General features: G+C 35.2%; 1 protein-coding gene across 10 annotated transcripts in view; it reads left to right on the plus strand.

Annotated features, from left to right (window-relative positions):
- Window positions 1-23,554, plus strand: part of LOC136834264 (tubulin polyglutamylase ttll-4-like) — a 96,148-nt gene that overhangs the window by 70,003 nt on the left and 2,591 nt on the right. For 5 of the 10 annotated variants that reach the window (XM_067096624.1, XM_067096640.1, XM_067096648.1 and 2 more), the window contains exon 15: window positions 10,618-10,652. The exons of the other annotated variants lie outside the window; for them this stretch is intronic. In XM_067096624.1, the coding sequence (XP_066952725.1) occupies window positions 10,618-10,652 (35 nt within the window). The remainder of the gene's footprint in view (window positions 1-10,617; window positions 10,653-23,554) is intronic. 10 annotated transcript variants of the gene reach the window in all.

The raw sequence follows: 23,554 nt of genomic DNA on the forward strand, positions 1-23,554 counted from the left end.
TTTGCACCATTTTATATTAGTCGTTACATAAAGAATTATATATGGAAATGTGCACAATTTCATGTAGAATACAACAGAAAATAACTCATGGTTGTAGCTTTTATCAGTTTTGAAATATTTTCATATAAATCACGATAACTGCCAAAATTTCAACCTTTGGTCAACTTTAACTCGACCAAAATGGTAAAAAACGCAATTATAAGCTAAAAATCGTACATTCTAGTAATATTCAATCATGTACCTTCATTTTGCAACAAACTGGAAGTCTCTAGCACAATATTTCGATTTATGGTGAATTTCTAAAAAAAAAACTTTTTTTCCTTACGTCTGTCTTGTGTAACTCTGCCGAACATCTCAGAAATTCTTTTCGTCACGTTGTCGTAATGTTTGCATCGTTTACATTAGTCATTACATAAACTTTTATATATGAAAATGTGTGCAATTTCATGTAGAATACAACAGAAAATAATTCATGGTTGTAGCTTTTATCACTTTTGAAATATTTTCACATAAATCACGATAACTGCCAAAATTTCAACCTTCGGTCAACTTTAACTTTCGACGAAATGGTCGAAAAACGCAATTGTAAGCTAAAACACTTACATTCTCGTAATATTCAATCATTTCCCTTTATTTTGCAATAAATTGGAAGTCTCTAGCACTATATTTTGATTTATGGTGAATTTTTGAAAAAACATTTTCCTTACGTCCCGCCATGTAACTCGGCGAACATCTCAGAAATTCTTTCGTCACGTTGTCATAATGTTTGCACCGTTTTATATTAGTCGTTACATAAACTTTTATATATGAAAATGTGCGCAGTTTCATGTAGAATACAACAGAAAATAACTCATGGTTGTAGCTTTTATCAGTTTTGAAATATTTTCACATAAATTACGATAAATAGAATAAATTCGACCTTCGGTCAACTTTAAGTCGACCGAAATGGTCGAAAACTGCAATTGTAAGCTAAAACACTTATAGTCTAGTAATATTCAATCAATTAGCTTCATTTTTCAACACACGGGAAGTCTCTAGCACAATATTTCGATTTATGGTGAATTTTTGAAAAAACTTTTTTACATCCGCGCGTTAGGGATTCATGCATCATATTGTGATAATATTTTCTCTGTGTTGCTTTGATCGTTTTACAATTTGTTATATACCAAAAGCATCGCAATTTAGTGTACAATACAAAGAAAAAAAAATAATCCGTTAGCTTTAACCGTTTTGCTCACAGCGTGATTTGTATAAAATTATATATGAAAATTTTTTTTTTGCGCTGTCATATATTTCAATATTTATATATGATAATGATATTTTTTTTCATTTCTGATGGTTGCATACTAAACTTCAGGCAATGAGAAAAAAAGGAGTAAAAAATGAACTCTTAATCTTAAAAACTAAGCGTGCTGTGATTTTTTGAAAAAAAACTTTTTTTCCGCTTCGGCGCTAACTCCCGAACAGCGCCAGCATACGGGAGACGTTTTTGTAAAGAGAGGCTTGGCGTTTGAGGGTTAAGAGGTAAGGAAATAACAAGCATTGCATCAGTGCTAGCAATTGTTTCTATTCTCAGATTCATTACATATACTGTAATTACTTGGTGAGTTACTTATACAAAAATGACATTTTTATTATAAAATAAAGTTTTATATATACTTACCAAGTAATTACAGAATGGGAGCCCTTCCTCCTCCACTTGCATGGACATAAGGACACAAACAAATTGAAGCTCTGCTGAGTTCTTCCTCTCTTTCCTGAAAGTGGGAGGCGCTAGTTACCTACACAAAACAAAAGAATTGTTACTGCAAATTTTTAAATTTTAGCTGCCATGCGAGTTGAAACTGTAGGCTATGTAATTACTTGGTAAGTATATATAAAACTATTTTATCTTAAAAATAATTTTATCACTGTTGATATACTTCATCATTCATTAATTTTTCAGTTCATCTTTTATAGTTTTCTAATTGCTTAATGTTTATATTCTTGCTTCATAAGCTTTGATGGCAAAAATACTTCTATGTTTTTCACGTTTACGTTTTATGTTTTTCACGTTTTATTAAAGGATATTAGTTGGTAATGAAATAACCATGCACAGTGCCTGAGAGAGAGAGCATTTGATATTGCCCCGAGACACTCCCTTACACACACACACACACCTTCCCTTTCTCCCCTACCATAGGTCATTTTTTATTTCTTGGTGTTTTGTCATAATTTTCATAACATATATTTCAGTTGGGTGTTTTGTCATAATTTTCATTCCATACATTTCAGTTGATTCTTTGATGATTATCACTGTGCCTGTATGAGAGAAAAAATCATTAAGATCCTTCCAAAAAATGCCATACAGCAAGTGTTTTCCAAACTGTTGTTTCAGGGGTCAAATAGGTGAAGTTGCCAGTATATGAGAATTTGATAAAAAAATATATTTTTTAATTATAAAATATAAATCTGGCTCCCCCTACAGTAAAGTATTAATTAAGAATAATTATAAGGGAAATTTCATCGTAAGATATCTCTCTCTCTCTCTCTCTCTCTCTCTCTCTCTCTCTCTCTCTCTCTCTCTCTCTCTCTCTCTCTCTCTCTCTCTCTCTCTCTCTCTCTTTCTCACAGTGCATGATTAGTTTATGAGTTAGTTTATTAGTATTTTAACCAAAGTTAATCTTACATAAAATGTGAAAAACAAAGTATTTTTAACCAACCACAAAAAGTCAAACAGCCACCTACCCCCGCTCTCCACCCATCCTGAACAGCCTTCCCACTCCCTCTCTCCCTGGGAAAGTCTCCCCCCTCACTTCCCCCTTTCTCAGCCTGTTCTGTAAGCTGTGTTACCAACACACCCTTACTCCCATGTGGTGTTAACTACCATCATAGTGCAACTTTTTTTATATATATAAATTGTATACAGGCAGTCCCCAAGTGACTTGGAGATCCATTCCTGAGGTGGTGACTCAAATCGGATCTTGACTTTAAAAAATCTGTAAGGTAAAAAAAAAATGTGATGAAAGCCTTACATTAAATTCTGTGGTCGGCTTGCACACAGGAAGGATGGCGACACTTACATATTTACATGAGCGAGCTCAGAAACTAGTACCCAGCCTAGAGTCAGCTTAACCTCCAGTTTTCACCTTAAGTCGTAGATGAATTTTTTATGAATATTTATGAAAAGCAATGTAAGATCGGACCAACTTAAGCTGAGACAGTCATAACTCGGGGACTGCCTGTAAATGTTATACAAATATCTTGGTTGCCGGTTGCATGCAGATAGAGAGAACGTGGATAATTGAGGGATTAATGGATTTTATATTATTTGGATTGACTCTTACCTTCTGTTAAAGTTAGCATATATCTTCACACCATTAGGTGCAATTACCACTCAAACACAAGAATAACGCTTGTCTGACCCAAATGGACTGTTTCTGTAATCACCTGTTTCTCACTAGGTGGTGTTGGAAAGGTTATGGTATCGTCAGAACTCTTCATGCCATGTCCTTGTGTGTACAGTGTGAATTGTCTGTAATAATTCAGACTGTTTCAGGCTGTTTATTTCATGTAGGGTATTGTGTTTGTTTTCTGTTTTTGCATTGTGTCATGTACACTGAGGAAATAGAAGCATTAGGCTTTGTAAGAACAAGTAATGTGTAAACCAAATGTATTTGGATGCGCATGATTGTCACATGGTGGGTGTTACATGTAGGGGTAATGAGTGTGCTTTGTCCTCGCATTGTGAAGAATGCAAGGAGTGGTCAGATGAGAGGATGAATAATTTTGTGAAGTATTGGAAGATGCGAGAGGCCAGTAGATTATGTAGACAATTCATTAGGTCCGGCCAAAAGCCTACTCAATCTTTTACTACTTCAGGTGTTCTACTCCTCCATTGCCTGATAGGTATTCCTCTCTCCCTCCCTCAGCTCTGCTTTCATATGTTTCTTATGTGGTTCAGGAGAAAATGATAGGTAAATTGAGGAAGATGTTTGTTCACTTTTTGTCATCAGTTAGACATTTGACCAAGTATATTATGGGTGAAGATTGCATTTCCCCAATAGTGATTGACCTTTTTTGGTTTTCCCTGTGAGAGATGTGTTGGAGCCGCCTCCTGTATGTAGCCACCCCTAAGGACTACCCTACTTATAGTAGGTATTCTCCTCTCCCAGGGAACCAAGGTGTCTTTCTGGGCAGAGGTCTTCACTCTTCACCTCTCAACTTTCTTTTGGCTCAAATTCAATGTGTTCTCCAAAGTATTTATTAGGTAGAGTTTAGCGCACACATCAACCAGCTCATGTACTATATTATTCTCTTCTGGCTAAAGTGAGTGACTTGGCAGAGTTATCTAGGTATTATAGACATAGAATTCCAGTTACTTCAGTAGTTTCTGAGCTGCATGTCAGTACTTCGGTCGTTCAGTCATGTACTTGCCCTTCTCACCTTTTGACAACTGTACCTATTTGTACAAGTGGCTCTTCGTCTTCCAACTTTTGTAGTATTGTGCAAAATGACTTCAGCTATCGCCCTAGTTCCGCTGTGACATCACGCAAAAACCCTCATACTTTCTCCCATCCAGCCATCTGGTGCTTACCGCTAGCGACCCATGACATTGCTGGTGGTCCTGGGTAAGCGTCCATCTCTGGCATTAATCACCTCACCATGTCATTCTGTGGAGTTACCATGTTTTAACGTCTTGGTTCTTCCTTTAGACTTGAAGGTTTTCAACCCTGATTCAGTTGATATATTTTAAGCAGTTCATAGTTCGAGTTCTGCTTTTCCCTGTCCTTTTTGCCAAAGATGAATCTGTTGATCGGCACACTTTTGTATGTCTCTGCCTCAGCTCCTGTTAAGAGTAAGAAGTTAAAGCTATCTGATTCTGTTATGGTGCATTTTGAGGCAATCTTGGAAGTATATCACTTAAAGCTGGATCCTGAATGCTACTGCTTAGGTTTTTAGTTTTATGAATCTGTTTAGAGCTGCGTGTTATGACATGCAATATCAGTTTTTCAACTTTCCTCCATTCAAAATGCAAGTTTTTTCAAAATTTTGGCCTATGTAAGCAAAGAGCTGTCTAATCAGTATGTATATTGTTCTTAGTATGGCACCTTGGTTACTGCTCTGTAAATAAAATGATAATTACATAAATTTTAGTCCTGAAGGGGCAGCAGTTCTTGATGATAGACCTGTTTCCAAAGCTTAAGGAGGAATGGCTTATGTTTGTACAACTCAGTTTTAAAGTAACAGGAACAGTTTGTGTTTACAGTGGACCCCCACCTATTCGCGGTTCCGGATGCATGGCTTCACCTATTTGCAGATTTTTCTGTGGAACGAACATACACATCATTCACGGAAAATTCACCTATTCGCGGTATTTTTCTTAGAGAAATATTCACTAATTACTGTATTTTCATGACTAAATGCATTTTTAGTGATAAAACTATTAAAATACTCGGTGTAAGCATTTTTAGAGGGTTTTTTGGTGTTTGAACTATCAAAATAGGCAGTTATAAGTGTTTTTAGAGGGGTATCAAGTATTTGCGGATTTTAGCTATTCGCGTGGGGTTGTGGTACGCATTCCCCCACGAATACAGGGGGGTCGACTTTAATATTTATCTTTTAAGTAGCTTCAGCTCAATGGTCAGAAGCTGCTTTTGGTGCGTCTCAGTATTCTCTCTTTAATCTCAAAGTGTTTAAGGCCATCACCAAAGATGTGTAGAATCAGGATAATAGAGAATTCTTAGCACAGTCTTCGAAGTCTTCCCTCTAGTGTCCTGTGCCTGCAGCTTTTCAGCATGAAAGTTCTGTGCAGATTATTCCCAGTATGAAAGTTCTGTGCAGATTATCCCCAGTCCACAATTGAGTTCTTCTGTTTTAGGAAGCTCTTGTGAGGTGACCAAGGCTCACATTCCCTTAGCCAAACAATTGCGAAGCCAATGATAACTGATGTTTTGAACTCCCAGGTCAAGTAGGAGGCTTTCTGCAGAGTTTCTGGAGTGTGGTAAAGCTTCAAGGAGAACCTTTGGTAGTGATGGTTTGCAGAGAAGGATATTTTGTACATATTGTTTTTCTTCCACGTATGACATTATTATCATCCTTCCCTGCCAACCCTGTTCACACTGGAGTTCTGAGTTTTGGAGGAGGAGATCAGCCAGTTGTTATTTAAGGACCCGATGGAACCAATTGTAGACTAGTTGCTAAGGTTTTGGTATTGAGGCCTTGGGGGACCATGAGTCTAGTATTTGACTTTTCCAGTCTAAACAAGTTAATTCGTTTTACTCCCTTTTCGATGGAGTCATTCAGTTTGGCCCTGACAGCCATTCAGACGGTTTCTACTGGCATGTAGGATGCATACTCTTAGGTTCCTATCCATCCTTAGTCAAGGAAGTGTTGATGTTTTGCCTGCCAAGGGGAGGTCTCTCAATTCTTATCAATTTGTTTCAGGCGATGTTAAAGGCGAAGGATTATCTTCATGCCTAGCCTTGGGGCTAGGCATTTCGATTAATGTCAACAAGTGTATGCTTATTCTGACCAAGTTGATTGTTTATATGGGGATAAAGATAGACTAATTGTGGACATTTCTAACAGAGGGATTGATAGACAATTTTCTATTGCTGTTGAGAGAGTTTTGACCCAGTAAAGCCTCCAGCCAAGAAGTGGCTGACTTTTTTGGGACACGTGACCTCATTACAGAAGTTTATCAACATGGCTCATCTAAGAGTGAGACCAGTTCGGTTTTATTTCAAGAACTCATGGGACAGGTCTTGTCTTCCAGACTCGACTCCAGTAGTAGTTTAGTTCTTCAGATCATAAGGTTCTCTTCGTTGATGGGGAGATTGGTCAAGAATGCTGTTGGGTCTGCCTCAAGACCTCAAGAGCCCAGACCTCATTGTCCTCAGACACATCAGAGGCAGAGTGGGGAGACATTCATGGAAACATCAGAATGTCAGGGAGTTGGATTATAGAGGAGAGCAAGCTGCATAAAAACAACCTAAGAGTTTTTAGCGGCTTGGAACGTCCTATGGAAGTGGAACATCTAGTCAGAGCAAGACAGTCACAGTCTGTTACAAAAACTCAAGCTCTCTTTCTTACATCTTATGTGAGGAGGGACAAATCAAGGGATCTGTTCAGACTAGCAGAGAAACTTCTCCTTTGGACCAAGTCCTGGAACATCATTCATTTACCAGTTTGTCCCAGGAAGAAAACAGTGTTATTGTGGATCAACTCAGCAGAAAAGGACAAGTTCTCCCATCAGAATTGTCTTCATCCACAGGTCTGCCAGAAGTTGTGGAGCCTTTGGGGAGCCATAAAAATCAATCTGTTTGTGACTGCCCAAAACACAAAACTCCCAGTTTACCTGGGATCCTAAGGCATGGTCAGTCAATGCTTTTCTTCAGGGGTAGCTGAATCTAGACTTTTGTGCTTTTCCTCCATTTGCTGTTTGGAGGAAAATGCTCAACAGGGTGCGAGCCTTTCAGAATACACGGATGATTTTGATATCGAACTTTGCGGAATGCAAGGATGATTTTGATAGCTCCTTGGTGGCCCTAAAGGGAATGGTTTCCTGAGCTACCTTTTGTCAGGAGATGTTCCTTACCTTCTGCCATTCAAAAAAGGTCTTTTCAGACAGTCCCGTTTGAGAAGATTTCTGTCAGAACCTCCACAATGCTTCGTCTGACCACATGGAGACTCACCCATCTCTTATGAGCTAGAGGAGCCACTTTCTAAGTCCAGAGGGCCTTCCACTGTTAGAATATATCAACAACAGTGGTCAGTTTATAAGATGTTGGTGCTTGTCCGGGGGAGATATCCAGCACTGTACCACTGTGGATAACCTGATTAGGTTCTTCTGGTATCTCAGGTATGCACAGAAGTTTTTTGTTCCAGCGATCCAAGGATATTGTTTTATGTTGACTTCGGTTCAGTGTCACACTAACTTAAATACCTCTCTCAGTTTAGAGTTGGAGGAGGTTTTCTGATCTTTTGAGCTAAAAACCCCAAAATTAGAGGAAGTAGTAAGAATTTACTCCTGTGTCCAAGAATGCTATGTCCTTTTTTCTTCATTGCTTAATTAGGTCAGTGTACACAGGCTTGAATCCTGAGCTTTTACCATTTTTGAAAGTAAGCCTCTCATCATCCATTCATCAGCACGTCTTTTAATTTCTTTTTAAAACCTTTAGCCAGAGAAGATTGTCAATGTGTTATGCAGTGAATAAGTATGAGATTCACTGATCGGGATTATGAAAGAGAGAGAGAGAAAGGGAGAGCGAGAGACGATGTTGATAGTTTAAAATGATGAGCCATGGGACCAAGTAAATTGAAGACTAACCATAACAAACCTCCAAGATGTGGGAAAGGAAGGAGGAGTTAGAGGATAGACTAAGAAGTGAAAAGGTCAGCAAAATTGACCTGATTTGTCCTTGCCAAAAGTGGGAGTTAAGATTGAACCATTAAGAGTAAAGTAGACGTCCTCAAGGAGGCGGAGTTTTATTCAACATAGGTCCAGAGTTCATTCTGATCAATTTTTAGCCAGAGTTACTTGAAAACCAAATTGGGTAGGATTGTGTCACTCGCTCCTCTCTTAACATCAAGAAATTTCTAAGTCCAGTGTGGCTGGCCGTGTGAAATAGTTTAGGTTAAGATTAAACTTATGAAAAACCGTGCCCGGTGAATCCTTACCCCCTCCTGGAAAAATAGAAAGTATTAATAAACAATTTCAAACTAACTTACCGAGAGTCCCCTGCGTTACTATCAAGTGAAAGTCAACAGACAGAAACGGAGTCATTCATATGTGGTGCAACGCAATACAAATAAAAGTGCACCGCATAACAAATAATGGTGGCAGCGGTGGGATTCGGTAAGTTAGGTTGAAATTGTTTATTAATACTTTCTATTTTTCCAGGAGGGGGTAAGGATTCACCGGGCACGGTTTTTCATAAGTTTAATCTTAACCTAAACTATTTCACACGGCCAGCCACACTGAGGTTCAGCTGTTTTTTCATAGCATTATTTGCAAGATGTTGAAATTTCATACAGTTTATGAATTATAAAGCCTGACCCAGACATGAGAATAACCTTCCTCTTATAGTTAGTCAGGAAATCCTGGTGCTGGGTTTGGGGAGTTTAAAGGTACTCATTGGTATATAGAAGCATACTATTGTATCTGAACTTAGGTGTTGTCTTTGGTTTTGGACTGTTGATTGTCAGCTTTTGACTGGCACAGGAGATAAAAAGTCCTTTTCCCTGTAAGGATCCTCTGACAATTCTCGCTACAAGGACTTTCCACCCTGCTGTTATCCATCAGCTGGCAGTAATACTTACCAGGAATGGTCACACAACAGGCAAGCTTCTCTTTTAAAAACTTTTAGTTTACTTGGATGAGTGGGTGTTTCTATGACTAAACTAACCCTCCATCTTTGCTCAGTGTGATAGTCAGCTAACTTTAACAGTAGTTAAGATTTATTCCAAATAATGAGGATTTTTGTAATAAAAGTATTTGGATACTTGCCTACTGATACAGTGGAAACCCACCCAGCTTCCCAACCCCTTAGTGGGTGGTCATGAATCAAGAACGAAAACATTCCACCGCACTTTGTGGGAAAGGGGTGATGACAGAGACAGTCCATCTGGGTCAGCCAAATGTTATTCTTTTATTTTGAATGCCGATCGCACCTAACGGCATGAAGATGTAAGCTAACTTTACTTTTAACAGTAAGCAAGAATCCAAATATTTGGTTTTATCATAAAAATTCTCTTAGTGCAGGGTTTTCCTTCATACACAGAGTCAGAATTTTGAGTTGTGAAAGCCTTCGGGCTTCACTTGGCGTATTGACAAAAGTAGATTAACAGTGTCTTGTTAAGAAAAAGTAGTCAAAATAAGTTTTCCTCAAAATATTACTCTCATGCAAATCCCTATAACTCCATTGTGTATTTATGTATTGATGTAAAAAGCAGTATACAGTATTAGTAGTTATGTGGGAATGAAAAAAACTTGGTTTTATTTTATTTATATGTATATATGAATTTTTTGTGCATTTTTGTGTTCTTTACCTGTTTTCATTAGTAAACAAAACTGTTTTAAAATTTAGTTGCCCATTTTCCTTTGATTTAAACTTTATGCAGGTTTTTAAATAATTCAATTTAATGAATAAGGGAAGAGAAAGATTTCAAAAAGAAAAAAAAAGTTATGAAGTATACTAAAACATTGGCAGAACAAAAGTTTGCTCACATTAAGGTAAAAATTTGTATTGTACATATTCTTTAGAACAAGAGAAACAAGTGTACTGTAAGTCTCAATTCCATAGTTTAACCTCCCCACGTGCTGCCAATACCCTAAATTCTATTGTTGGTCATCCTGTTACCCATTAGTAAGATAGTATTTCATGTTACTACAGATAACATTTCATGTTCCTAAGCACTGTGAAATCAATTTGTTAATGGGGTGTGTATTTTTAGATTGTATATATATATATTATATATATGTGTGTATTGTATTAATAATGTATGAAATTCAAGCAAGTGCTGTTCTGTAAAAAGAAAGGGAAGTGGGTGAAAGTGGGATTTAAAAAAAAGGAATGGATTCTTTGCACTAGTGCTGTGGAGGGCACAACTGACCTCCAGGTTGTTGTGTTTCAGGTTACTCTGACAAGCAGCAACAAGGTCGCCTCCAGGTAGGTGTAGAATTCTTTCCTTGCGGAAAAATAACTTGTGTGATGTAAAATGAGGAGCAGGGGTTTTGATTGGTGGTGCCCCAAGGAGCAGCAGGACCCATAATGCATGCAACATTCATTCATTTGTGAGCTTAAATATATTTTCTATTTTGTGATTTGAAAAATTAAAAAGAACTGATTTTAGCACAAAAAAAGTCACTGGTGTGCTGGTTGGGAATGGTGGTGGCTGTAATTGTTAAATCTGTTGGCACGTGATGTTGCAAACTTTTACACTGTTATTTCTATGAATAGCTGTACTGTATTTACTTTGAGGATTAGAAGTCACCACTTATTGTAATGGAGCACAGAGTATTGCTGTTTTTTTTTTTTTTTTTTTTTTTTTTTTTTTTTTTTTTTTTTTAAATCATTTCAGAGCAAGGGAATGGATATTACTTGATGCAGTGGGTTTTTGTGCGTTAGGGTGTAGGTTATTGCTTAATGTTATAATTGTAACAGTATGGAATTAGTGTAGTTATGGTTGGACTTTCTCAGGCCACAAATTATATATTGTAGTTTTGTTTTGAGTGAAAGTCTCAGTATGTAGAGCTTTGTTGCAAGTGAGCATAAATTCATCATTTCAGTGTTGGTTAAATGGTAAGGTTTGCAAAGTTGATTTCCAGTGAAAAGTGATAGACATTTTGGTGTTTACATTTTTTTTCTTCATAAATGAGAGCATAGTAGATAGAATTCCAAAATGGCTTGGCAACTTGCCAAAAATGATTGGGTGTATTAGATAAATTGCATACTGGAAACCTGTTTTTGCAGTGATTCATGGGCTGTCAGGAATGGTGTACCTAAAAACAGGTCACAAGGTTGCCAGAATTTGGCACTTGATGTATGGCTTGAAATATATTGATTAAGCAGTATCGTAGTACTGTAAATGTAAATAGATTAGATAAATTGAGTGACCATTAGAGCTGGATATTTAAAGGATGGGATATATCTTAAGTATTACATACAGTAAAAATTAATCATTCAAATAATTTTTTCAATGATGTGATCTTGAGTCTGCATCAGTGTTGCAGATTCCTTTACCATATTTAGTGTTGCCAACTCTGATTTCTGTAGGTTAGTGCAATACTATGTTCAGTATTGCATAGTTCTACAGGTTATATTTCTACCTCACTGCAAATGTTTATGGGATTTCATTGTTGTATGATAGATTTTGTTTTTTTTTTTAGTGTCTTTCCTTAGTCTTGCTCTTATACCATACAATTTCACCATTTGTAGTATTTCTTAAGAAAAATTGCTAAATGAAACTCAAAATGTGAATATTTAAGATATTAATGGCAAGAATACTGCCACCCAGAAAATTTTCATCTTGTCACATTAAACTTGTGCTTACGATTCCCAAAAACTGAATTGGATAAAGTATAATTAATTGATTTGAGCATTTACTTTATCAAAGTTTTTGTTGAATATTTTCATATGAATGAAATGGGTTCGGCATTTAAAGCTTGCATGGTTTATTAGTCTACATTTGTTCCATAATATGCTGTCTCTCTTTATGATAAGTCTCCTGAGAAGATAAGGAGTTAAAACAGTTCTTTCTTAAAGTTGCATCCAACTGCTAATATTTTCTCTGGAAGTTTTGTACCTATTAATTATTGAAGGGGAATATCTTTTCCACATCAGTTTCTGATAAACAGATTAAATATTTTATGTAGAGATGACCAGAGCTGTAAAGCTTTAAATAAAAATGGTGGGGAAAGCCAGGATCATATGAATCATGTCTTACCCACAAGTTTTGCCATAGAATTGTGTAGAAGAAATGGGCAGCATTTGTTTTATGAGTTACATTTGTTTTTTTAATGAAAATTTTGCAAAAACCTGTTTTCAGTAAAATTAGCATAACCTACACTTCAAATTAATCTACCATTCCAGTGAGTGCTGTAATTTGACTGGGGAACATGTAGTCTATTGATATATTCGTGCTAATATAGGCCACAAGTGTGCTAAATAGTATAGAATAACACAAATTTTATAATGCCCAATTCAGAACACAGGGCTTGGCTTAATTACATTACAGGTTCCTAGAAATTAAATTTTGCATGTATTTACTTGTGATTTTAAATTTCCATACTTGTATAGTGTCCTCCACTCTGCTGTTGAAGTCTGGAGTAGCAGTCTAAGGAACTAAGGTCCATCTTGGATATGTTTACATTTTCATTGTTTTGAATTCCATTTCCTACCAATGGAGGCCCTTGCAGGATTTACAAAACCCTCCTACCATCAGACAGGTGTACACAAGATTATGATTTAATTACAGTCACAGTATTATGAGACAGGTCCTTCCCAAAAACCCTTCAACTCAAAACACAAATTGGCAATATATATACATGTGTGTGTATGTATACACATACACACATAGACATATATGTAAAGAAAGAGTAGGTTAGCAAAATTTCAAAGAGATCAAGCAACTAATTTAAGTAAATACATATATATACTAAAAGGAAAAATGATAGCTAAATGGAAAATTAAGGAAGGTAAATAATTTTAATAATGGTAACTGAAGATAGCAAAAACAATAAGAAGATAACTAATGGGAACAAACACTTTAACACGTTAACCGCCATACAGCAATTTGACATTTTCCTCCTGGTGCCATGACTTCATAGCCCTCTCCTTCCCAGCTCATTGCTGACAGCAATTAGGGGGTGATGCTGGTCATTTGTTTGGTAGAGTAGAAGGGTAAGAGAGAGAGAATAGAAACAAATTAATTAATCATTTTGACAAATTATAAATTGATTTCAGGGTTGCAATATATAAAAGCAAATTAAAACATGACATGGCCAAATCTTAATATTTTTGCTACTTGATTTGTTTTGTAGTTTTTAATTACTGATTTACACACACACACACACACACACACATATATATATATATATATATATATATATATGTATATATATGTATATGTATATGTGTGTGTGTGTGTGTGTGTGTGTGTGTGTGTGTGTGTGTGGACGAAGGAAATTCTACTCATTAAGAAAGTGTCTGTGTAATCAGTAAATAAAAACTAAAAAATTTTTATGGTCATGCAGAATCATATTAGATGATGATTACAGTTTTGATGAACATTCAGTTTCCTCCCAAAGTGAATCTGATTTTATTTAGATGAAGAAATTAGTAGCTATAGCAAATCAGAGGATGATGGTATTTTGCTACCAATAGCTAATGTAACAGAAGTAAAGCAACAGTCATCTGAATCAAATGTAAGTACTGTATGGCAAGATGCTGTTGTTCTCCCCCAGAAACTTTGTATGTACAAAAAGTTAGAAAGTGGTACAAGAAAGGGGCTTTTGAACTTCACAGAACAGCAGCAGTCAGTGCCTATATACTATTCAACAAATTTCACACAAACCAATCCATTTCAATTTAAAAAGTTCGTGAATCTGTAGTGCTCTCACTTTTGACAGGTAAAGCAACTAAAGATATAAAGACTGGAAAGGAGTTTTCACCCATTGGGGGAAAAAAGATCATTTCAATTTTGATTGAGTTGCAAGGGTAATGTAGAGAAGTGAGGAAAAGATGTAGAGGATGTTATGAGATACTTAGTAAAAATGCAGGAAGCCAAATTGCACCATGTAAAACCATGGGAGTAAAGACAGTATGTGGTCAGTGTGAAGGCAAGCCACATTCATGCCCTTCATGCTTTGAAACAATGCGTTCAGATGAGTTCTAATGTTACTGGGATGTCTGAAATGTGTAATATTGATATACTCATGATTTTCAGCCCATAAAAAGTTGAAATATTGTACTTTTTTGCTTACTTTTCATATGATCACAGTATCATGAATATGACATAAAAATTTTTCCTTTATAATTCAGGAGGATTACTTTTATTTTTTTACTTTTATAAAATCATAAAAATCCAAAATTGTATCACCAGTGGTACATGTGGCCTTTAAGTCTTGTTTACAGTGTACCACCGATGGTACAAATGACGGTTAATGTGTTAAAGCACAAAATATACAAGCCACAAGTAATGTGTGTACACCCGAACTTTAGACTGGGTCGTAATTTAAAATGTTTTTATGTGTACACAACTATAACTAGTACACTTACTACTTGTGGTTTATGTGTTTTTTTGCAGAAATTGTAGGAGGTAAAGAGTGAAAAAAGTACTAGGAAAAACTTGAAGATATAGAATTTACTCTGACTGAATTAGTTCTGACCTTGTAATTTTAGTTATATTGACCTTATAATTTTATATACTGATCTGTTATATATATATAATATATATATATATATATATATATATATATATATATATATATATATATATATATATATATATATATATATATATATATATATATATATATATATATATATATATATATATATATATATATATATATGTGTGTGTGTGTGTGTGTGTGTGTGTGTGTATGTATGTGTATATACATGTATGTATATATGTGTGTATATGTATATATACACACACATGCATGCATAAATATATGATATGTGTGTGTTTTAAGAAGAAATATATCAGTGAAAATTACTAGGTCAAGCAACTAATTCAAGGTCAGTGTAAATTATAAGGTCAAGGAAAGGAAGTACATACTATGTAGAAAAAGGATAGCTAAATTTTAAAAATTATATAGTTATATATGTGTGTATATGTTTATTTTATTTAATTTTTTAAGAAGGGATAGATAGTGAAATTTACAAGGTCAAACAATTAATTATGGGATAGGTCAGTGAAAATCATCAGAAAGGTCAATCAAAGTAAGTACACACTGTAGAAAAAGGATAGCTATATATATATATATATATATATATATATATATATATATATATATATATATATATATATAATTATACAGGCAGTCCCGGTTATCAACGATCCTGTTTTTCAGCGCGTTTGTAGTGACGAAAATCGGCGATTTTCATTGCTGATTTCCACTTATCAGCGCCAATAATCAGGTATTGGTGCCAATACGTACCTAACAGAGGCGCCAATAACCAACGGCGATTTTCACTTGTCTTTGGAACGGAACTCCCACCAATAACCGGGGACTGCCTGTGTGTGTGTATATATATATTACAGTAAACCCCCCGTATTCGTGTTCTCACGGTTCGCAGACTCACGCATTTGCGGGTTTCTCTGTGGAACATATCTAGCCATTTTTTGTGGAAAATTCGCCCGTTCGCGGTATTTTTCACTGAGAAATATTCACTAATTACTGTATTTTCATATAATTTTCATGAATAAATGCACTTTTTGTGATAAAACTATTAAAATACTCAGGTATAAGCATTTTTACAGGGTTTTTCTTGGTTTAAGCTATCAAAATGGACAGTTCTAAGTGTTTTTAGAGGGGTTTTAAGTATTCGCGGTTTTAGCTATTCACCGGGGGGGTCCGCATCCCCCGCGAACATGAGGGTTCACTGTATATATATATATACACATACACGAGCTTGTTGGTGCGCGCTGGAACCCGGTACAGGCAGTCCCATGGTTATAAGCGGGATTCCTTTCCGACAGCGTGACAGTAAACGAAAATCATCAGTTTCAGCACATCTGTTAGGTGTGTATCAGCGCCAACAAGTGGAAATCGCTGAATATGGGCACTGAAAATCACCGATTTTCGGTCGAGACAAGCAGTGAAAAACCGGACCGCTGATAACTGGGGACTGCCTGTACTGCTTTCCCCCCTTCCTTCCCAATCCCCTACCTACCCCACCCCTGGGGCTGACAGGTTTGCAGGAGGGGGTGGGATGTCTCCCTTTATCCTCCCATTCCCCTACCTGCCCTGCCCCCACCCGGCGCAAACAAACTGGTTTACAGGGGGTTGGTGGCTGTTTCATGTCTCCCCTGCTGTCACCTGGGAGGACAAACAAGATCCACTTGGATTTTATTATTACAGATTATAAAATATTTATATATATATATATATATATATATATATATATATATATATATATATATATATATATATATATATATATATATATACTGTATATATATTATGTATGTGCGTGTGTGTGTGTGTGCGTAAGAAGTTTGAACCTAAATACTTATGTACCTAAGGCTTTTACCTGGGTAGGCTAACTGCCTAACATGCTGTAAGTTTTACCCAGTTTTGAGCCAGTTGATAGCATTTCATTGGAATTAATCCTCCTGAGTGAATATCATAGAAGTAATCAACACATAATCATGTGTATAACAAAATAAATTTGACTCAATTTGGATCGAACCTAGGTCTTGCAATTGAAAGGCAAGGTTGCTACCAACTTATCCACACAAGTCATATATATATATATATATATATATATATATATATATATATATATATATATATATATATATATATATATATATATATATATATTTCTTTTGTGTACTATCCATCAAGTGTCTATGTTACTCATATGATAAATGCAGGGAGCATCTGAAGTTTTTAAAATCATCTTCAATAATAAAAATATGTAAATAAATTTTTAAATTATAATGTACATATGCAGATGCCTAATATAATTAAAATTTAATTAAAATATATACATAATAAACTTCCACCATAATATCCACTATGTTGTAAGCTCCAGGATACAAATTGTACCGTAACTTTTAATTATAGTATTTGTTATTATAGTTAATGTAGTTATACGATACAAATTGTAATCTAAATACAAAATAAACATAAACAGTACATACAAGAGGCAAGAGGACAAGAATATTAAATTTTTTGAATAATGGGAAATTTTGTCTTTTTAAAAAAGTTGTTTTTATATAGCACTCACAACAAAACGAAAGTCAGTGCCAATGCTGTGCTTTGCCCTGCTTGCTTTGTGGGGCTGATTGACTTACCTTTTTCATCCTAACTTGAGACGCTTGACAGTTTTTTTTATTTTATACCCTGGTACCATAGTGATAAATGCAAGAGTCCAGAATAGTAGATATTCAGACTGTTTATTCTCACATGAGTGCATGAAGTGAAAGCTGGAAGACTTGTACTACTACAATTTTTTTTGAAGTGTGAACCGCATCAATTCAAAATTATTTTGAAAATGCTCAGTATAAATTCTGCATTACCAAGAATAATATTTCAGTAAAAGTTATATGGAGAACTAATTTCATTGTTGTCATATGGGCATTGTTGACTAGGTCCCAAAGCATGGACTTCAGCCCTAAAAGTTAAGTAAAATAAATTTTGAGAAAGTTGCCCAACCTCATTTGTTATAAGATCTCAAGTGGCATTTCAAAATGTATTTTTGTTGTATTATTATGCCCTTCTGATACGAAGGCGAGGTAATGATTTGGTCACCTGGGCTATAAACATGAGAATATGGGGCAAGAAAAAAGTGAAGTGAGTTGATGCACTTGCAACTGATGCTTAGCATCATATACAGATATATTTGGGAAACTAGCATTCAACCAAGTCATGGGTATGTAGTTTTGATATGAATTCAGTCTTTTTTTGTGAAATTTGGATTTAATTGTGGTTCATAAAAAATGAGAATAAGAAATGACTAGACCTCATCAGCCAAACAAAAATTTTAGCTCCAGTGTTTTTTTACAAATCTTGACTGGAAAACTTAAATTTCCAGTGTATATGGTGTGCTTATATATCAACCGTTATACAGTATTGCTTTATAAAGCAAGTTTTATCAGGACTGGAAATTAAAATTTGAATTAGCATCTGTCTTGACTTTTAATAAGTAGATTAGTTTTGTATTTAAGAAAAAATAATCAGGTGAATCTATTTTTTCCCTGCTGCAACCTCATAATTTTCAGTTAAAGTATGAAGTCATTTTTTAGGTTTATAGAGAAACTACATACACTCCTGAACATTATAAATAATCAGTAATAAAAAGCACAGAAATTCATGTTTTGCAGTTTATACTGATGGATCCAAATCCCTTGATATGGGATTAGCTGCCATTTATTGTATGAAAATGGGGTTGTTCTCTCCTTACTGTTACGTAACGTAAAATACCTGATTGCACAACGGTCTGCAGTGTTGTCAACAGTGATATTTGTAAAATAGTATTCGACCATAAGAAGGCATTTTTTCATAGCATTTAATCCTTTGAGTTTCCCAATGACATCAGATATCCTGCTCCCACCCTAGAGATTCCAGTAACATCTCCCCAAAAAATTTTCAGCAAACTTTTTTTTTTTAGTAAAGTACGAGTATTCAACTTCAAATGACACCAAACTAGCTTTATACCATGAAAAATAACTTCACGACAAGCATTGAAAGAAAAACGTATCCACAATTGTTCTTTGTACATTGCCACAGATAAATTTTGGGATCACCAAATTCAAGCTCAAGTAGATGTGAAAGAAATTGAGATGCTGTCAAATCTGAAGTTGTAACTATAGATAGGACTAGGTCAGAGCTAGTTGTCTTTGAAACTCATTCTTCTTATTAAACAGGAGACTTTGGAATAATGAACGTGAGAGTAACAAATCAAAACTGATGAAATTCAAACTAGGACTTTGGTTTAATTAAAAAAGAATTCTACACTGAAATCATTTTGTCCTATTTTTGATTTAATTCAAAAAGAATTCTACACCGAAATCATTTTGTCTTATTTTTGGAATAGGTCATCTCTGGCTGACCTATGGATGTTCTACTGAACATGATAAACAAAATAACTGAACATATATAACATAAAGGCTCACACATGCAGTACACTGGTCAAAATCCTTGTCAGGAATGGGATTTGCTGCCATATCACCCAACAAAACATAGCAGTTTTCCTTTCTCAGAAATTTGTAAATTTTAGTGACAAGAAATGCTACAGAAACTTTCAAAATTATAATTCAGAAAAGACCCTTGCAAAGCATATTAAATTTCAACACAGATTATATGAAGATTCAACACAGATTATATGAAGATGGTGATATTTTCAATTTCGACTTCACAAATTGTATGAAGATGGTAGTATGTCAAAATGTGTTTGATACCTGCCCATGTAGGTAGGTATTTAAGGAAATTATAAAGCAGCCAATATGACAAGATCACACACACCTTCCTATTAATAATTAACATTTCTAAAACCCAACGTAACGTGGCAGAACATTTAGACTAAGGAACATGACAGTTTTAAATTAAAACAGATCAAGACCAGTGTGGAAATATGGAATTAATCATCTAAAAATGAATTCCACACAAGTAATTCTTGACTTGTCTTAGAATTAGTCACTCGTTTGACCCATGGATATTTTGATCCAATTCCTATGTGTAGAGACTAGAGTATCGCTAACGGTTGACCTTTTTTTTATGAACGGTCAGTATGCAATGGACAATAAATGTCAAGCATTGGAAAGGGTTTAGTCAACTAAACGTCAGATTCTTTGTCATTTTCATTGAATCCAGTTATAAAATTTTTAAGGTTCTAATGTAAAAAATAAAATGTAAACTTTATTTCTTAAATAAAAGCAAATCCTTTGGATCAGCCCTGTGAGAGCTAAATAAAATAGTTCAGTGGTCTGGTTAAACTAACTCATAATATAATAATAATAATCCCGTTCTCATAAGCAGCACAACCGCCAAATGGACCTTTAGAAACAAAGCCCTTTTATGAAAATCTTCAACTTTTTTACATTTTGAGGAAATTAGATATAGAGAAGATATTCAAGAAACCATTTTAGTCAGGCCTGTAAGAGCTAAGAAATTAAACTTGTGGGTTAGGTTACTTTATGTAGTAAGTATTGATTGAGAGCTCAGAGCTCTCATTGCAAGTTTTAATGATGTAAAGAACTTATGTCCTGTGAAATAAAAGTTAACATTATTCTAGTTTATGTTCAAAATTTAGGCCAGTCCTGTGAAAGTTAATTGTTTTGACTCTGGTCTGATTAAACTATATAACAAGTACTGTCCTGTAATTATTTACACAATTATTGTTATGGCATTGATGGAAATGTTCTGTCATAGAGACAGTGACTGCACAGCGCCTGTTAATTTGTTGTGCTGCTGGCACCCAATTTCTTACTTTACTGTAAAGCTGAAGAATGTTTTTATATAGCTGGCAAATATTGGTTGTGTATTATGTAGTTTAAGAGTTTTCAGTACAGCTGTATGCATAGTAATTTGCAGATATTACCATTTTAAATGTGGTACATTAGAATTCAGTGAACAAATTAATCATTATAGGAAGACAGTTGCCCAAATGGGAGAATTGTAATTGATTGAGAATAAGTGCAGAGATTTTTCAAAGCATTCTATGGAACTTTACAGGATTATGTGACACCTCCACGTATTTGGAAATACTGAATTAGCAGTTAACATATCATTTCACCCTGAAAGCCAAATGGACATGAGTATTAAGAAGGCCCAATGGTATCACTATATACTATTGGAATGTTTTCAGGTGATTTTACATTGATCAAAAATTCTCTTAGATGCAATCTTCTGTAGCATTAGCTTTTCTCTTGCTAAGACATGGTCATAAGCAGCTAAGGTTTATAACTTGTTGAAAGCAGATACCATTTTTCTTTGCACCACATTTTGCTGTTAGAGATTAGTATGGTAATTGATGGAATAGTTAAAATTTAACCATGAGATATTTTTCATGGTATTATTGAAGTTGGAAAACTGCGTCTCTAGTCTCTCCTCAGTTTCTTGCATCCTCTTGCTTGTACGTGTAAGAGAGGTTGTAAATTGCAAAATTTTATATTTTTTCTTTTTCGTTATTAGATGTAAATAGCAGTAAGAAGGCCACTTTTAGTAGTAGCTATATATTATCAGTGCTGATGCTTAACAATGGACAACCGCAATCCTTGACATTCTGTCCGGTGGTACAGTACTGTGCATTTTTCTCTCTCATTATCTGTAAAGTACAGTAAACTCTCTATTTGTATTGTTGTTTTATCCTTAAAAACGAAAGGCATTGCAAATATTTAAGAACAGAACTGTAATTTCATGGCTTGAACACATTTTTAAATAGATTACACTAATGGTTGGTACAGTAAAAATTTTGGGTAACTACTACTGCCACCAGTTCTCAGGTGACAGTTCCACTAAGCACTGTTCACAGTAGTAAACTGTCTGAATCGCATGTGTAACTACATGCATCATCAGTTTCATGCAATAGTCTCTAACTGTTGAATTGTTGCGGTGATTTTCTTGTGGTTAGGCTGAACAATGGAATTTGTAAGGTGTTTGTGGTATTTTTTTTTTATTAGTTACTCTACTCTGAATTAATTTTTTAGTATGGGATCTTGAAAGAAACTTGCCACAGATGTATTAACCAGTGAATAAATAGTTGGTTAGAAATATATAAAGGGGCATAGCAGTAAATGACAATACCCGATCCCACCTTAAGGCATCTGATGGTTGGCTGAAAGCATATGATCTTCTCGCTGTCATTCATTGCGTGGCTGAATTGTGGAAAGAGTTACTGATTCACCACTTGTTGACAAATGGAATAAGTTGTCAGTGACCAAGACTGCCACTTTGTGAAATTATGATAAACTGTACAGTTAATGGAGTAAGATGTGGTGTGGCATGCCTGAAGGCAACCTTGAATATCAACAGATGATGAAGAGGATGCTTGCTAAGTCCATAAACACTCAGCCTAATGCATAAGAAAACATTGAATGTGAACAGGACAAATGTGAATATTGTACTTAGATATGATGCTGTTCTTGCAAGATGTTGAAGATTCCATCATTTGTTATTTTCTGCATCAAATTTAGATGGCAGTAAGAAGAGTAGCTGCAGCCTGGTTGAAATGAATTTTAAAATCCCATTAGTAGAGCAAAGACTATAAGATTCATACATCAGGCCTGTTTCACCATATGGTAGGAATCTTGGCCTGAATGTCGTATCCAGCAGCTGGAAAAATAGGCAGATCTCAGGTATTGAAAGGATTTGGACATGATAAAAAGTAGGAACAAGACTGTGGAAAAGCAGAGGATATGAAAATAACAGGAAAGTCCATGAAATCAAGGTCAAAGGATACAGATGGGGACCTAGAACTTATGGAAGTTCAAGCAAAAGTGATCAGCCCAAAGGAGTTTGTAATGAACTCATTTCACATCAGTTCTGGTTTCAGCAGTCAGCATTGAATTCAGATATTTTTAAAGCTTTCATTCCTCACCCACCAGTAAACTTCAGTAAGAACTCTTCTCCATGGAAGATTATTGGAAACCCAATCATCGGCCTAGAAGTGACTTATAACTCCTAAGGGTGTGGATAGCTGCATTCCCCTTATGGACTTATCTGATTAAAATGCCAACCTTATAATAGCTAAATACTTTAACTCTGTAGTCTTGTTAAAACTACATATGATAAATAATATAGCAGCGGAGAAGGGTTGAGATTAGTGGAGGATGAGAGCCATGAAGCAAGAACATTTCATCACAATCACCCAATGGAAGTCCATGTTGCACAGTCTTCTGCAAACCTTAAAGTTGCTCCCCACTACTGTAAATAGATTTGCACCCACCCTTCATCAGTCAAGGCAAATAAGATTGGCTGTTGTAACTGAAAGGTAAAGACTTTCTGCCCTCTCCCTTACCATTTGTTAATACTTTTAAAGAAATCCAAGATAAGTATGTATTAATATTTACTGAATGTATTTTAGGGATGTATATAAAAAAGAAAAAACATCTTGTATTGTCTTAAAGAAGGTTGTGTTTTGCATCCTCTCATCTATGCAAAATTCTTTGTTACTGAAGTGTCCTAATAAATTTCATGTGTGTACGGGTGTACACCACATAAAAAGATATAGTACAGTAAATTCACCTATTATTTTAAAATGGGTTTTGGTGAGAATTTTTACCATGAACTTGATGGGCTAAGATTTTATGGTGTTTTAATAGAGAGTTCACTGTACAGTACTTCTTATGTCAATTTTATGTTTGCATGTATAATAGTGTAGTGATTTTCCTTGTG

The sequence above is a fragment of the Macrobrachium rosenbergii genome, chromosome 4 (genome assembly GCF_040412425.1).
Source record: "Macrobrachium rosenbergii isolate ZJJX-2024 chromosome 4, ASM4041242v1, whole genome shotgun sequence".
Taxonomy (NCBI): domain Eukaryota; kingdom Metazoa; phylum Arthropoda; class Malacostraca; order Decapoda; family Palaemonidae; genus Macrobrachium; species Macrobrachium rosenbergii.